Below are 16,358 nucleotides of genomic sequence, written 5' to 3' on the forward strand. Positions count from 1 at the left end.
AGGTTTCAAAAATTGTTCTAATCATTGCATTCCATGTCCCAACATTTCTGATAATGGGAATTGTAAATGTAAAAACCCACTTAGTTTTCAATTCCATTGCTCTTCGTTTTGTTCTTGGGCAGGTGTATGTGGACTTCTACAATGACTTGTCAAGCCATTTTGAGTGTAATTAAAGTTTAATAAAACTTTCAGTTAACTTTTTGCTGTTTGACCTCATACAGTATGTTCGGTGAATGCAGGGGCCTAGAATTAAACATGCTGATGTTCATCATAGCTCTGAAACTTTTATTTAGTTTTCTTACCAATCAGGACCAGCAGTGTCTGAGCGGTACTGTTCCTAAACTGGTCCCAAATTGAGTACGTCTGCAGCTTGTTCACTGGCCTGAGGACTGCATGTAAAATCACAGCCCTACTGAGTGGTAGACACAGATTACTGCTTGTCATTAAACAGCAAAATCTAGGGCACATTATTTTTCCCAGTTGCCACCCGTCCACCACACAGAGCTGAATGTCACAAAACAAGTAGTTAAATCCGTATAAAAATTAGGTTGCCTTTATTAGAAGCTGGGAAACCAAAACATTATCAACATTGTCGTTAATACTTTTTTTTTTTCGTAAGACCACAATATTGCCATCACTAGCATCACCATCGCTTCGCACTTTCCACAACATGCAAAAAAGAGTCAAGAGTTCAGCGTTCCTTGATAACCCTATGGACAAAAGCTTCTCCACTTGGTCTCCTGTAAGAATAACATCTCGGCTTACATTTACATTGCCAGTACAAGTGAAGGTAGATAGAAAAGAAACATCAAAAAACAGTACAACAGAAGAAATCCTAGAATGGATGAAGGTGGAGAAATTCATAGCCTTATGCTATGTGCCTCCTGTGGGATAATGAAGAGGAACCTCATTCAAGCCCTCAGCGCTGTCAACTACAACATTGTCTGATCCTACGGTGAAAAGAGCTCTCAGAGCTTTACACTGGTAGAAACTACTTTTATTTTTTTTAATTTCCTAATCAGGACGTTAAGTGCCAATTTAGGACCTGAAAGTATAAAAACACAATAACCTGCTAATAAGGATGTTGTAAAACAATTCAATGTGCTTCTGAACCAAGAACTAGGTTCGAGTGTGTCCTGTATACATTCAGGACTAATTTCTATTGCAGACTTGGAACCATTCAAAATTTCCTGACTAACATCTAATACGGTTCCCAAGATCACAATAGCACTTTGTTTTTTGCTTTGACATCAGACGTTACTAATCTCAAAAAAGGACAATCTAACAAGTGCTGCACCTGATCTCCAAGTCACTAGTTTTGAGATCATTTATGGCTTTGGAACTTCTGCTGATCAAACAAGTTGCTGATTTGTTCGAAGCCTAATTTGTAGCAAAGACCTAAACATGATTACATTCTCAGGCATCCTGTGATATCAGAGCCACTACTGAATCTCAACTCAAAATTAAGGCATTAACAGACAAATGAATGGCAGATACATACACTGAACTGCTCACTTCATTGTTTCACTCTTTTTTTGAGCCTCAGTAATGCAGAATTGTAAATTTAAAAATGGGTCTGCTTGTGAAATCCAACGTGGGCAACAGAAAGCTTTAAGAAACAAATGGATACGAACAGTAACCACTAAGCAGATGTGACTGGGGTAAAAGAGAATGAATGAAAGCACACAAGTAAATAAGGGTGGAATGGTCCAACCATCGGGCAGAACAGATTGGATAGGGTCAACTTTTTTCTTTAAAATCAAGATACATTTTATTTCTTTTCTTAAAAAACAAACATTACAAAAAAAATCTGAATAGAGAATTAGAACAATGAACAGGAAAAGAAAAACATTCATTTGTTTTTACTCTGGAAAAAAATTAAACAAAAAAACAAAACAACCAAAAAAAGAAAAAAAAAAAAAAAAGAAAAGGAAATCTCTCTTCTTGCCTTAAAAAAAATAAAAACAAAACAAACCAAAAACAAAAAAACAAAGGGGGTGGGGGGCTCCTGGCACAAGGGTTTGAATGTCGAGAAGATGCTGTAGCCATGCAGGTGGGCGGGGGTATAGTTTATGTAGCATGTTATATCATTAGAAAGTCCAACAAGAGCCCCACAAGAACCGTTTCATACAAGCCGAGAGAAAGGAAAAGCCCACAAGCACACAAATTTAAACAAGTACATAAAAACACATATGCTGGCTTGAAACGTGTGGTGGGGGCAGCCCGGCATGTTGCAAACACTATGCGATAACCCCCCCTCTGCCAGTAACACATCCTCAACCTTGTTATTCATGAAACAGTAGCTACAAGTGAATACTTTTCAAAAAATAAAAAATAAAAAAAATGCTGCCCCCCCCTTCCCCACACAAACAGCTACATAAGAGTTCAGGGCACCAATAGTTTTGAAGCCCAAAAATTCAAAGATGTTACTGTAACAGAAAGTTTTAAAAGCAAATGACACTGCGCTGTTAAAATATGCTCCTAGTTTAAAAGCACAAAGTACCAAAGACAGGGTTAAAGCACGTGCATGTTGACCTAATGTTGCTTTTTAAATATAGCGCTTTAGCTACAGATGCTCACAGATTAAGAACAATGCTCCCGGGGATCGCAGAGATCTGTTGAGTAGACGGGAAATAAAACGGTGGAAAACACAAACACAAGTGAAGTCGTTTGTTCAAACTCAGGACGGATGATTACTAGCATTGAGCTCTTAGAAAAGTAGACCGTTTAAACTAATCTCCTTACGCTGTATAACGTGTTAGTTGGAGGGGGGAGCAAAACAAGTAAAAGCACACCGAGTCCAAACCACTGAGCCAGGCCACCAGGACAGAGGGAGGGAGAGAGGGATAAAGAGAGAGAGCGAGAGAGAGAGAGAGGGGGGGGTAAACAAAAACAAACAAAAAAACAAAAAGCAAAGAAAACAAAAACTCTAAATGCAGAGCAAAAAAAGAAAGGAAAAACAGCAAGAAGAGACAGAGATTGACGTTGAGGATGGGCTTTTGACAGGTACCATCTTCTAGTCTTCTCCAGAGGGTGCCTCCTCTTCCGAACCGTCCTCCTCCTCCTCGTCTTCTTCCTCCTCCTCTCCTCCAGCAGCCTCCTTCGTTGTCTTGGGAGTGGGGGAGGTCTCTTTCTTCTCAGCCTCCTCCTCTTCCTCCTCCAGGGGACTCTCAGGCTCCTCTTCCTCCTCCTCCTCTTTGGGTGAGCTTTTCTCCAGGGTCTTGGTGCTGGGGCGCCCCTTCCCCTTTCCTTTCATTGGGCTCGGGGTCACTTAGGGGGACAAAATCAGTAAGTGATCATTACATCATAGTTTAGTTATAATAGTTGTTACTAAATAACATTTTACCCCAACTAACTATTTCACGGTATAAAATCCACGGTTTGGACGTGTTTTCAGTCACTGATCCTGTGGCTGTGCCTCCTGCACTGACTCTGTTCAGTGTGTGTGGGGAAGCGGACAGTTGACCAATCAGCAGCCTGACAGAATGAAGCTCGCGTCACAGCACAAGTATCAGTGGCTTCAGTTTAACATGAACACTGAAAACAAGGGGACACAGCCTGCTGTCTACATCTAATGTTATATTATGTCCCGTTAATAAAGTCGTTACAGTAAGTTTGACTGAAGCAATTGCTGGAGACACTACACAACTGCTGTTTGCCAAGATAGACAGTTTGCAACTCCCTCTAAAATCCGAAACTGCCATTTTACAGATCTGTGTTGTTGTAATGCTGGTTTCCCTCCATATCTCATCTTTCTGCTAAAATAAGACAAGGGAGCAAATAGGCAAATTTGATAAATGCTGAACTATTCCTTTAATATGCCACATCAGACACGAAGAATAAATTGTCGGGGTGCTGAATGTAAACAGCATTACAGTTCAAAGATCAGGTACTCAGGCTGTAGTTATACTTCCAAGTTCAGAAATTGTATTTCTGAAACACAATCCAGATTCAAAATTCACACAAGCTAATACTGTATCAAACTGCATTGAATATCACAGGTGACAAAGTTACTGTGTCGCAAGTTCAAAGACGCGAGACGTGTCATTATGCAGTTTCCCCCAGTTTCTTTGTACATTTTATAGACGGTAACACTTCTCTACAAGTCGTGAAAATTTATTCATTCATTTAAAATGTGTATCCAAAACTTAAAATATGTCAAGTACAAACGATCAGATGTAGCTTGAAATATTGATTTAAATGATTGGATTTTGAAATAAGTGCAATGCAATAAAAAGCCGTAAAAGGCTGTAACCACTGCGACACAAAAAGGGGACGTCTCACCTGTGGCCTTTAGTCTGGGTTTGGGACTTTTCTTTTCCTTCTTGTCCGGCCGTCCCCGTCGAATCACCTTCTTGCCACTTCGCTTCTTCGAGTGACCATAGTCACTGTCATCATCATCCTCCACCAGGAAGTCCTCATCACTACCAGACTCATCAGCTGCACACAGAAACACAGGGCCTTTGAATTTTCAGTACAGAAGCTGAACTGATATGACTCAAAACTTTTGTTAAACCTGAAATTATTTGCCTTGAGTTAGACTTTATAGTTTACACAAAGTTTGCAGAAATGCAGCATCAGGCAGAGTAAAAGACGATTTGAACTAAACATATCAAGTCACATTTTAATCTTGTTACTGCAAATGACAAAGTCACAATAACTGAAAAGTGATTTTTTTTTTCCTCTCTCTCTAAGATTATTTTATTTAGAGAAGTCCTACAGTGAGAAACTACATTTACAAAATTAAATAAATAAACAAACTGAGAAAACTTAATCTGCAGAACCTTCAGATTATTGCTGGTTAGGAACGACTGCTCTAAGGAATCTGATGTCAAAGCATTTAGAAATCATTAGCTTGCTAATAGGTAATGGTAACTGTTTACATACTGCATCAGTTACAATGCAAGTGTACGTACGATCCAAATAGGATTCCTCTTGGTCTTCGTGCTCTTCATCCTCGCTGCCACCATCGCCCAACAGGATCTCCCTCTGTTTAGAGACCGCCTTGGAGGCCGCCTGGCGCACTGTGCGCTTTCGACTCACTTCCCTTTCATCATCGCTGTCATCTATAACAAGACGCATACAAATTAAAAGTAAATAAATTTGACATATTAAAAACAGGCAAACTCGCATTTTTAGTGGTTTCTAACAGTGTTAATGGGTAACAGCTCAAGTTGCTGCACTTTTTTGCGTAATTCTGATTTTATTTTCACAAATATCCATTCTGAGAAAGACATATTGGTTCACCACAGATCTAGATTATTTATGCATGTGGGAGAAACTTGGGTTGATGAGATTTGCAAATCATTGAACTCTGTTTTATTTACATTTTACACATCATCCTGACTTTTTTTAAAATTTGGATTGTAATTTGTTATTTATAAGGCAGAGATATAATCAAAGTTGCTTTAGTGATCTAAAAATCAACCACAGAAAATGTAAGTTGATCACCCAAACCTAATAGTTAAAAAGGTAAGAAAGTTTGGATCCTTCAGAGAAAGAGGGGGAGAGAATTTCACATTTAATGAGAATAATGCTTAGACCAGCGTCTCATCATAAAGTATGAGATTCTGTCAACATCTATCAGACTCAGGTAAACTGATGACCGTGATTGATTGATTGATTGATTGATTGATTGATTAGGCTGATCTGTTGTACCTTTGATTCACAGCAGAAAAATTAAAATAAAGTCAAAGCCCCACTTCAGTGTTTGGGACAGTTGGAGGTAAGTAAAATCAGCTTGATATGTGAGCGGAATTAAAAAAAAAATAAAAATGTCTGAAACACGTCTCAATAAGTGCTAAGCTGAAGTTAGTGCCGTTTTCACATCAGTGCTAATGACACAGATTCTTATCCTACCCAGACCCAGTAAAACTACAGCTGAAACTCATTACGGCCGCTTGTATTGGCAAAGTAGTAAGAAGGAGGTAGAGTAGGAGTAGGGAAAATATCAAAATTAAGAAAACATGATAGTTTCATTGATATATATCAAGTAGTCTTGTTAGGTCACCAGTTTTCCAATTTAGCCACACTAGTAAATTCAAATGTTCTGCACTTATTTATTGCTTTTCTAACTAATGGCACTCAAAGCGCTTTACACTGCTGCTTATTCACACACACACACACACACACACACACACACACACACACACACACACACACACACACACACACACACAGAGACCGGGGAGCTGCTATGCAGCTGGCCAACGATTCACCGAGAGCAAACAAGTTGTGGTTCAGTGTCTTGCTCAAAGACACTTCGACGTGTGACCGGTGCAGCCGGGGATCAAACCAACAACTGAGGGATTGGTGGACAACCACTCTATCTCCTGGGCCATGGTCGCAGTCACAGTCCTGACTAGTAGCCCTAGGAAGTGTAAACAGACCCGACCCCACCCCCAGCAGTCACGGGCCCAGCATCTTGACTCTGAACAATCTGTATTTTTAATACATATATTTATTCTACCCAATTATGTTGAAGAGGTTTCATTCTTTATCTCTAACCTTACTCAATTTAAATTGTTGCATATGTGTTACTGTGTTGTTTTCCTTTATATCAAAATGAAACCTTGGCCAACAAAAGAAAACACAACGATATTTCACAGTTATTAAACAAAACTTAATTATTACTGCCTTCTGTTGCTGTTTTTTTTTTTACGCCACATGCCCTTCTTGACGCAACCCTCCTAAATTTCTACTGGGCTTGGACCTGCACTGCACAGTTGAGGAGTGGATCGGGCTTTTGGGGGTTCAGTGTCGCGCCCAGAGACACTTCAACATATAAGCGGGACCCTGTTGCTGTATTCATACAAAAACATCTCTATGGTGCCATTAGAGATCTACAACGCCACAGTGAACCTTTACAGGTTGGTAAATGATTGCTTCCTGTGTCTGTCAGAAACGCCCCACTAAGTATCATTATATTTCACACAGGCTTCTTCTTACCTTTATTAACCACAATACAAGCCGTCAGCTAAGATTTTGTTCAGAGGTTCAGTTGAGTTCTGCTAGCTGCAGCTCCCCCCCTCCATTTTCAAACTTGTATGGCTCCTCTACACTTGCAAATCATATACAGTATGCTAGAAATACTTTCCTTCTCTTTTTGTTGTAACTAGATGTGGCCATGGTCCTCTGTGCGTGTGGTGGAGGCGTTTAGGGACAGTATAGAGCAGGGGTCTTAAACTCAAATTACCTGGGGGGCGCAGGAGGCAGAGTCTGGGTGAGGCTGGGCTGCACCAGGTATTCAACAAAAAAGATTTGTTTTTATCTAATCTTCTCAAACGTCATTACTTCAATGGGTTCTTCTGAACGTAATTGGAATATTGAAGAACATGAACGGTTCTTTTGAACATGGCTTCTCTTGCCTACTTCTTGCTGCCCCTGAGCCGGGGATCAATTGCCCATCAGAGTTGCACTGCAGTTCAATGAGCTCCATTTGAAGCACAGGAGTGGACATTGCACATTAAAAGGAGAAGGGGTCTTATCTTTCATGAGGACATGAGAACACGAACAAAGTACCAGGATAGCGAGTGCAAAAAAAGGCGACTGCTACTGGGCTGTTCATAATCAGCTGGGACAGTGGGAAACCATTATTTATTTATTATATACAAACAATGGGAAGCCCCTGATGAGGCTCCAGCCAGACTCCCAAACGGGACGGCGGGCGGGAGCTGGCTGAGGGGCCCTTTCGGAGGTCCACTCCCCTCGGTGACATTGTAAACGGAACATCGGTGTTGGTCGTTAATTTGCAGATTCATCATGATAATAAATCCTCAGCATGGATAGTGGCGAGCATTTCGCCATCAACTTTCAAACAAATCAGCCCATTTCAAATGATGGAAAAACAAAATACAATCCGCACGATGCCAAATCCAACGGCGGTAACATTGACTTTGTGCGGCTTGAAGTCAAACATGCTCATTTCAAACACAGTAAGAAGTTGTAATTCTATGAAGGCTATGTGATGTTGCACGGGCGCCCGGCCGGTGACCCCCCCTCAAAATATACTTACTATACACCTATGTAGCATGTATCCACATTAAACATAATGATGTCAATATGTTAAAGAAACAATTGTGAGCATTACCTGCAGCTCGTTTTCTTTTCGGCCCCCTCTTGGCTGGTTTCTCCACCTTGGCTTTCTTTCCCTTTTTCCCCCTTTTTTCTTCATAGTCACTTCCTCCGTCTTCATCCTCTTCCTCTCCAAAGTCATTGTCTTCATCGTCACTGCCAAAGTCATCTGCAGCAGCAATACAAGAGTCGGTGAGCTGATTCTCCACTGCTCACTCTCCACTAATCAAATTCCGGCAGGTTTCAGCGAGAGTCTGGGCCAGCTCTCATCTAAACCAGAACATAGACCAACTTACCTGCTGAATCATTTTTGGATTTAGAGAGCTTGTCATCAGAGTCCTCACTGAAAAAAAGACCAGGAAAAAACAAAGTCTTAGCAACTACAGTAAGGATAACCACTGACACTATGAACAAGGCAGACATTTTATCTGTACTTCACGTTCAAATTTAAGAAGGTCTTTAATTTGTACTAATACACTCCTAGCCTGTTTCACGTATTAACTCCAGACAATGTCAGGAGAAAGCAGTCCCCGATGTTCCCCGGAGTTGTGTTTCACATATGTAACACACAGCGGGACATTGCCAGAGTGAGACGTGTCCTCACTAGAGAAAATCCGCTTCATTTCAGGGCACAGTCAGCCAAAGTTTTCTGTCATGTTTTACTTTCTATCACTATCACTTGACTGCTGTTATAGTTGAGCGATAGTCATCAACACACTCCTATTGGCCCTAAAAAGCAGAACTAAGCGTGTGTTTTGGGTTTGACCTACCACAGGAAAATGTGTTATATCATCCAGACAAATTTGAATGATTAAAAAGTCACTAAGTGAATAAAACTGGATTTCGAACTCATGAAAATACGCTGCGGGTGCGATGAGCTAATGATGAGCATTCAAAGGCTGGATGTTGGAAAACACTATGAGATTTGTAATTGGGATCTGGGTTTCCGGGCACTGCTGCAGTTCACTAAGACACTTTACTGACAAGCTGAATTTGCCAAAAAGCTGGCGAGAAGGGTCAGACTTGCACACCAGTGTGGGACACCATTACGGATTACGGACACTCTCTAACTGCCTAGCAGTTGACTCCAAGTCTAATTTCACCATGTACTACATAGTTCAGGCTTTCTACAGGTTTTCAGTAATCCCATTTTCTTTTTCTTTTTTTTTTAAGAAATAAATGAGCACATTTGGCTAATATGTTGATGGGTAGGTATAATCCTTCCCCAAGCTTACATAAATACTTCCTGCCATTCACACTAGTTATTGACAATGATTTCAGAGGCACTGCAATACAAATCCCTCGATGATTCCAATACAGCTTACTTTCCTCCCCCACAGCCTGCTCCAGCTGAATTTCCTTGTCTCCTCCCTGACACACTGCTACAGCACACCTCGCATTCTCATCTCCAAACCATGGATATGATAAACTACCCGTTTCTGCTTTTCTCTGCCCCAACAAGGCTAACTAAACCCCCTTACTGTTGTTGCACCTGCCCTATTATATTATATTGTCTTAGTGCTGACTGTGCCCATCTGCCTCTGGTGGGTTCCATTTCTCTCCCGCTTGTACAGAAGCTGCTGTGCACTATTGGTCCCTCACCATCTGATCTGCTCCTCTTCCCATTCATGTGTTAAAGTGGCTGCACTATTTCCGTGGTGCCAGATTGATTTATATTTTTGCATGGTAAAGTGTCAGGCATTTAAAAAGACATTTAAGTGTTTATTAATATAATTAAGGAATGTATTAAAACTATAACAGCATAAAAGCAATATACAACAGAAAGCTTTTAGTCAGTCATTATCTGCTTTTGGATCAGACAGTTCTAGGAACTTAGTTCTAAAAACTACACACATGCTTTATTTATATTTGTGTTGAAATGCATGAAAAAATTAAGTATAATAATGGACCAGTCGTAGATGATATTTACAACAGCTTTAAGCCCCAGTCACTGTCTCTACTATCACCGCTGCACTGGCTGTTCTTCCCAGGATGACACAGACAGCATAGTGTTCTTAAGAGTGGCATAGCATAGCCACTAGCATAGCCAATCTGAGATGCTGAAAACATTTGATAAAATTTCTAAACAGACTTAGGGTAGATAAACTGACCACATATTAATCTAAATATGGAGCTTCTTTCAGCTGAGAAAATGCCTACTCTGAAGAAGGAGGTAAAAAGGTTCTTAAAACAGCAGTTTTATGGTATATTGTTCCTGCAGTCTAGACACCAGAAAAAAGGGGCAAATTCCAACCATAGTTCTAAAAACGACATAACTTTCCTCCGGCGTGAAAGTGCCTAAGCACTTACCTCTCCTCCTTCGAGTTCTCTGGGCGCTTGTGCTTGGGCTCACGAGGGGCTGTGCGCACCTTCTTGGGCTTATCGTCACCATACTCTTCATCTACAGAGACAAGAAGGAAAAAAAAGAAAGAATTTTGTCTTTTCACTTAAATGCATTCACACAAAAATACACATTTCTATTACTATTTTAGCCGCATTTTCTCTCTCAATATATTTGTGCTTTTCAATGGTAAAATTCTGAGGTCTTTCATGAGGCTTAAATGAAAAACTAAAAACAAAGCACTTGCAAGTGCCCTCCAAATGTTGGCCACTCTTGGACCAAGGTGGCATAAACACACTTACCAACTAAGACACTGCCTGGTAGCTGAACTAAATCTGTTTTTAAATTTATGAAATTTGTAGGTTTTAAAACTTCTTAGTTTTAACAATACCCATACAGTCACGAAAAAGAAAATGTGAGAAGAGGCCATGAACTAATAAGTCTGTGCCAAAGACCTCCGTTGTCCCAAAACAATTAAAAACATGTCAACCAGTACCACCACTCCACCGGGTGACATGTTGCCGAGTTTAAAATTCCAGGTCAAGATATTTTTTTTAAACAAACATTGTCCCAGAAGCTTAGATTCTTCAGAGGAGGTTTACAGATTTCTGTTTTGCTCACATATGACAACAATTTAAACAAACAAACAAACAGAAAAGAAAAACAAAACCTGTCAGAGGTCAACCGCACAGATGACCAAGCTACCTATGAGATATCCCAAATATCTCATGGTGCATAAGAATTACAGACCAACTTAATAAATGAGAAGGACTGTTAATGGTTTTTTTAAGTGTGTATTTTATTTTTGCACCATGATGATGAATTACTCTGCTATGCAAGGCATTTCATTTCCATGCAAATATTACCCTCTGTATCAACAACTTATTTTGCAGAAATTGTATTGCACATATAGATGTGAGGTAAATCAGATAAAACCAACTTAAGTGTAGGACTTTATCTATGTTGCCCCTTACTGTTACCATATAAACTGAAATCACATTTAAAGCCACTCCTACCTGCGTCATCAGACTCGTTGAATTGTGAGTAGTTCACCACTTTCCTGTTCCTGTGAAAAAGTACACATTGCATCAGATTACATTTACAAAAGACAAGGTTACTTCAGTGCCCAATGCCTGATACTGGACATGTCAGCGGGTGATGAACGGTGGGGGGGCAACAAAGGCAACACGGGTTTTGTATGTGATGTCAAGCTAATCTTCAGCGACAACTTAGTATAAATGTCTGGAATCTATGTGGATTGAGAAGCCAAAAACAGACTCTGAACTAGACACTGGTGTACCTTCTACAGTTTCCATGGCTAATTTGGTATGAAGGAAGCCTCAAGTGACAGCAGCCTATAGTTCAGGTAACACACACGGCGAGAAGGTGTGCTGGTGCGGATTAAAATAACAGAAACATCATCCCATCTCTTACCATTTTTAAATGGCAGTTTTGGGAGTGAGTGCAGTGACCTAATTGATATGCAAGCTGTGCCTGAAAACCAAACTGCATATCTGGGGATCCTACCCAGATTAAATACAACACTGGAGCAGTGTGATGTGATGTGATGTGCGTGGGGTAGTAGAAAGAGAAGGGGGGGGCAGGGTGGCAATGCCATAAAGTTTTACAAGTACTTAGATTACAACAACAAGTGCACACACACACACAGACACACACACACACTCACCACAGCCTCAGACATGTCCCGCCCAACTTTCCACACATCACCATTCACATCTCAGGAATATCGGAGAGAATTTTAGGAAAGCAAAAGTGAAATACATTTTTTTCGAGCAGCATCATAGCAGTAAATCTAATGAGAGTCATATGGGGGATCGATATACTACACAGCTAGTCTCAGCAATGGACTGAATGGTACAATTTGTCAAGACAACTTTCTAGGAAGACTAGTATCTAGTGTGCACTTTTTGTTGTTGTTATAATTCGGTCTCACTTTTGAACACTCATTTTAAGCCAAAATCTTCATTCGAGGCCTTCGGTAGTTTAAAGATTTGAAAGAATTTATCAGCAAAGATATAGATAGTTGAATATTATTTATCGGTGCTGCTTAAGGCAACCAAATCAGTTAAATGAAGAGTACAGATTATAGAAACTTTACAGCACAAAAAGGATGTCGGTTTTGGTTTTCTGTTGCACCGATAGTGAGTATTAACAGCTGCTATTGTGTAACATTAACTCTGATGCAAGTAGTGATGAGAAATGATTAGAAAAATAGATTACGTTTCAGTGGGTCTAAATATAGGAAATTATACAATGTTTGTCATATATGCAACATCACTTGGTTTCTATTAGGGCAGAACTTCTAAATAAGTCTATAAAGTATAGTTGACCTTGGGACTGCAAGTTTTTTTGATCGATTGACAGCAAATTATTGTTTTAATTATTAGATCAATCATATCAAATGTGTGTAGCATATCACAAAACAATTAAAATTCTTTGGATGCCAAGGTGATTTCTTCAACCCGCAACCCAAAAACAGTCATGTTTGTGCTTGTAAAATGAAATTAATAATAAAACTTCAACTTCTGTTGAAAATATGATGGACAATCTGCTTCCGCTTCAAACAGGGATAAGGTGGTGGCAACTGTTGCTCAGCTGGTAGAAGGGATTGTACACTAATATTAGCGTCATAAAAAAGTATCAAGTGTTACTCCCATGACTAAGGTAATTTAGCTCTGATTCAATTACTAGTTTTCTTCACAAAGCTAAAAGCTTTATAGGCTAACATGACTTAAAAATAACAAAATGATTCAATGTTGCATCTGTATTTTCGTTGATTGGTCAGGATGAACTTGATGACAGTAAGATGAACAGCAGAAAAACATGTTGATTAAATGTGTCTCTGACACATTAATATAACATCTGTCTGATTGCACACCTTATATTTAACAGGCTAATTGATCCAAATACATACAGGAGGAAGTCTTACTCTACACATTATTACATAGATTAAATGGAGCCTAAACTGTGACATTTTGACATTTTTAGAGAGATATCAGTAAATAGCCGACAGTCCCTTACTTGACACAAACAGGTGCAAAGATTCCTGCAGGTAGTGCCCGTGTTATTGGATACCCATATTGAAATAAACTACTTTATAGGGGAGTTTTAAGTCTTAACGAATTGGGTGCATTGCTGTGGTTTATGTGGGATGTTCAGATACTAAAACTGCTATCGGCCCACTTTTACCAGTGTCATATTGAAACTGACTACTTCTGCCACAAAAAAAATACTTGACCATTTTCTAAATAAATAATTTCTTTTAACAATCCCCATACAGACAATAAAACAAACGATTTATTGCCACTTCTCAAGTTCAGTTTCAGTCTGCAGCCTGGATTAGCTTGTTCATCTTTGCTGCTGTGCTGTAGACACGTTTGTCATCACAAAACAAAAATACATTTCCTACTCACACTGCTTAACTAGGTGACATGTTTTTTTCAATGCAAATTCAAGACAGCTTTAAAAATATATTTCTCAAATTGATCTGATAAATCATCTGAATGTAGGATGATCATTTTTATTACTACTATAGTAATAAGGAGAAGAACACTATGAAGAAGATTTCTACTTTTTTGCAGTGATATGCTAAGTCACGACATTCATTTTTATTATTATTATTATTATTATTATTTTTTACATAATAGAACTGCTGTGCCTCTGATCACTCAAAGTTGACAACAATTGGTATATTGAGAGTAACAATACGTATGTGTTTATACTGCTGTGGTCTTTGTTGACATAATCACAACAGATCGGTCTTTATTGGCGCGTGTACCTGTACATACTGTGTATGTGCGTTAAAGTAAGAGCGATATTGGCTGTTGGCGTTTTACCCAAAGTTCTGTGTTGAATTTTTATGAAAATAAGTTGATGATACAAGCTCTGCAACTAAACCTGCAACACCTCAGTGCACATGATTTCTCACGCTTTACCTGTGACCTAAATACCAGGTGAACATGTGAATAGCATGTGAAATACATGTGAACATGTTATTCACACAACTTTTCACTCTAGACTTTTCTAACAGCTTCTACATTTTTTTTTCCCAGCCGAGAGGAGTGTACCCGAACGTCGCTCAAAGAGCTCGCTCAATTTAGATGGCTTGGAGATACCGCGAGATTTCGACCAGCTCTACGTTAGATTTGACTGCATAGAATGACTTCTAATCAAATTAAATGGCATTTTAATTTGGATTAAAAGGGCCTGGAGAGACAAAAAGAGTTAGAATCGTAGTGGGGATCTAGCTGTGGGGTGGGTGGGGGTGTGGTGACTATTTTGTAGTTCTCCGCCTTCCTCTGACATCAGCCAGCAGTATTAATTTACTGCCAGCAAGCAAAATACAGCGCCGCTCCACAACAACGACATGTCGGTTCACGACGTCCATGCACATTTTTCTGCGGTTGAAAACGCAGAGAAACGTTTTAAAATGCAGTTAAATGCGATATAATGGCGATTACAGCATCGACATGCCCAGTCTGCGCGGCAACAAGCTCAAATCCCGAGGCCGACCACCACCTCCTACGATCGTTTTTTCTTGTTCTTTTTTTTTGGTGGGGGGGGGGGGGGGGGGGGGTGTAGAGATTAGCTTTTAACAGCCTCCTCTGGATGAATGGGTAGCCATATTCTAAGTCTCAGGCAAAGAGGGAAAATAATATGGGGCCTGGTTTAAGTGAGCCCTAAAACGTAGCTGGTTAAATCACCCAGACTAATTTAACGCTTGGCCTACACAGCAGCCAACAATGGACATCATGGATCTATGTAGAAGCATGATAGACACGACACATCGGCGGGCTGCGCGTTTTCTCCACAAGACATGGCGATCAGTCCACACCACTGGGATCCATGTTAGAAATAGAGGGTGCACACACAAGCAGGGGGGAACCACACGCACACATTCCCATTATTTTTTCATGAAATAAACAAATTCCCAGCTCATAAAACACAACATGGTCGAGACGTGCATGTTATCTGTGAAGCGCTGCCAGCACGGTGTCGTTATTAATTTACGGAGAGCAGAGGACAGATTTAGCACACCTACCTCACTGGTCTTGACATTTTGCAGGAATACTGTAGAGGTTAAGGATGTAAGAAAGGGGGGAGAAGAAAAAGCACAAGGGGAAAAAAAAAAGAAATATAGATTCCCGCTCTGCAAAACACCGAGGGGAGCGAGGTTGACGCACAACTCCACCGTCCGAGGTAGCGCGCGAAAATAAAAACACGGCAGCGACTCGTCCTCCAAACGCAAATATTCTTAATTTTTTTACCCTCAGCTACTCAAAATGGTGAATAAAACAAACTGAAACTGCAGCCTGTGTGCAACCAAACGCTGAGGCCTTGTGGGGTGGGTCCTCTGCGACAAGCACCGCCTCTACTCGGACCTCAGAGGAGCAGCACATCGTACCGCGCCTCCTATTGGCTGATTTGAACGACGAATTTCTTTTTCATTGGGCACTTTAGCTGTCCTTCAAGCGCACTTTACCATATAGTTACCCGCCTCCGTTAGCAGACTCGGTTGAACTAGCACTGTTAAGAAAACAAAAAGAGGCCCTCAGGTTGGATGCAAACATTCAATTCAGCGTGGGTCCCAAAAGACCATAAAGCCACAGTGCAATTATGTTACAACGTGCACAAACATCATGCATATATAATGATAGAATATAAAATATTTTTGTAGGGTAATGTGATTGAGGTATTTCTTGTACTAGACTAGACTCATGTTTCACCTGACAGACTGCTGCAGCATGAGATGCCTGTAGCAAGCAGATGCATATGTAGCACTAAAGCTAAAAGCTTCTAACATTACAGTTAGAGGTTTTCAATAGTTTCAGTGATATATCTGAAACATTTAGGACTGTTTTTACCCTTGCTCAAGATTGTAAAGGCAGTCTTTAAAATTCACACAGAATCAAATTTTACAAAA

At 40.1% G+C, this 16,358-nt stretch overlaps 1 protein-coding gene across 1 annotated transcript; it reads right to left on the reverse strand.

Annotated features, from left to right (window-relative positions):
- Positions 1 to 531: 531 nt before the first annotated feature.
- On the reverse strand, positions 532 to 15,791 carry nucks1a (nuclear casein kinase and cyclin-dependent kinase substrate 1a). The gene is made up of 8 exons (XM_067505072.1): positions 15,477 to 15,791; positions 11,431 to 11,480; positions 10,384 to 10,474; positions 8,370 to 8,416; positions 8,090 to 8,242; positions 4,917 to 5,066; positions 4,285 to 4,440; positions 532 to 3,270 (listed from the first exon to the last, which is right to left on the reverse strand). Exons 1-8 carry the CDS (start codon positions 15,491 to 15,493, stop codon positions 3,017 to 3,019), a joined length of 918 nt encoding a protein of 305 aa, XP_067361173.1. The 5' UTR covers positions 15,494 to 15,791; the 3' UTR covers positions 532 to 3,016.
- Between the last annotated feature and the right edge of the window lie 567 nt (positions 15,792 to 16,358).

Source organism: Channa argus, chromosome 5 (assembly GCF_033026475.1).
Source record: "Channa argus isolate prfri chromosome 5, Channa argus male v1.0, whole genome shotgun sequence".
NCBI classification, from domain to species: domain Eukaryota; kingdom Metazoa; phylum Chordata; class Actinopteri; order Anabantiformes; family Channidae; genus Channa; species Channa argus.

Excerpts from the sequence above, each read along its gene's own strand:
- nucks1a (XM_067505072.1), bottom strand. Across the intron at positions 8,417-10,383 it reads GAGAACTCGAAGGAGGAGAG|TGAGGACTCTGATGACAAGC; the intron begins GTAAGTGCTTAG and ends TCTTTTTTTCAG. Across the intron at positions 4,441-4,916 it reads AGAGGAATCCTATTTGGATC|CTGATGAGTCTGGTAGTGAT; the intron begins GTACGTACACTT and ends TTCTGTGTGCAG.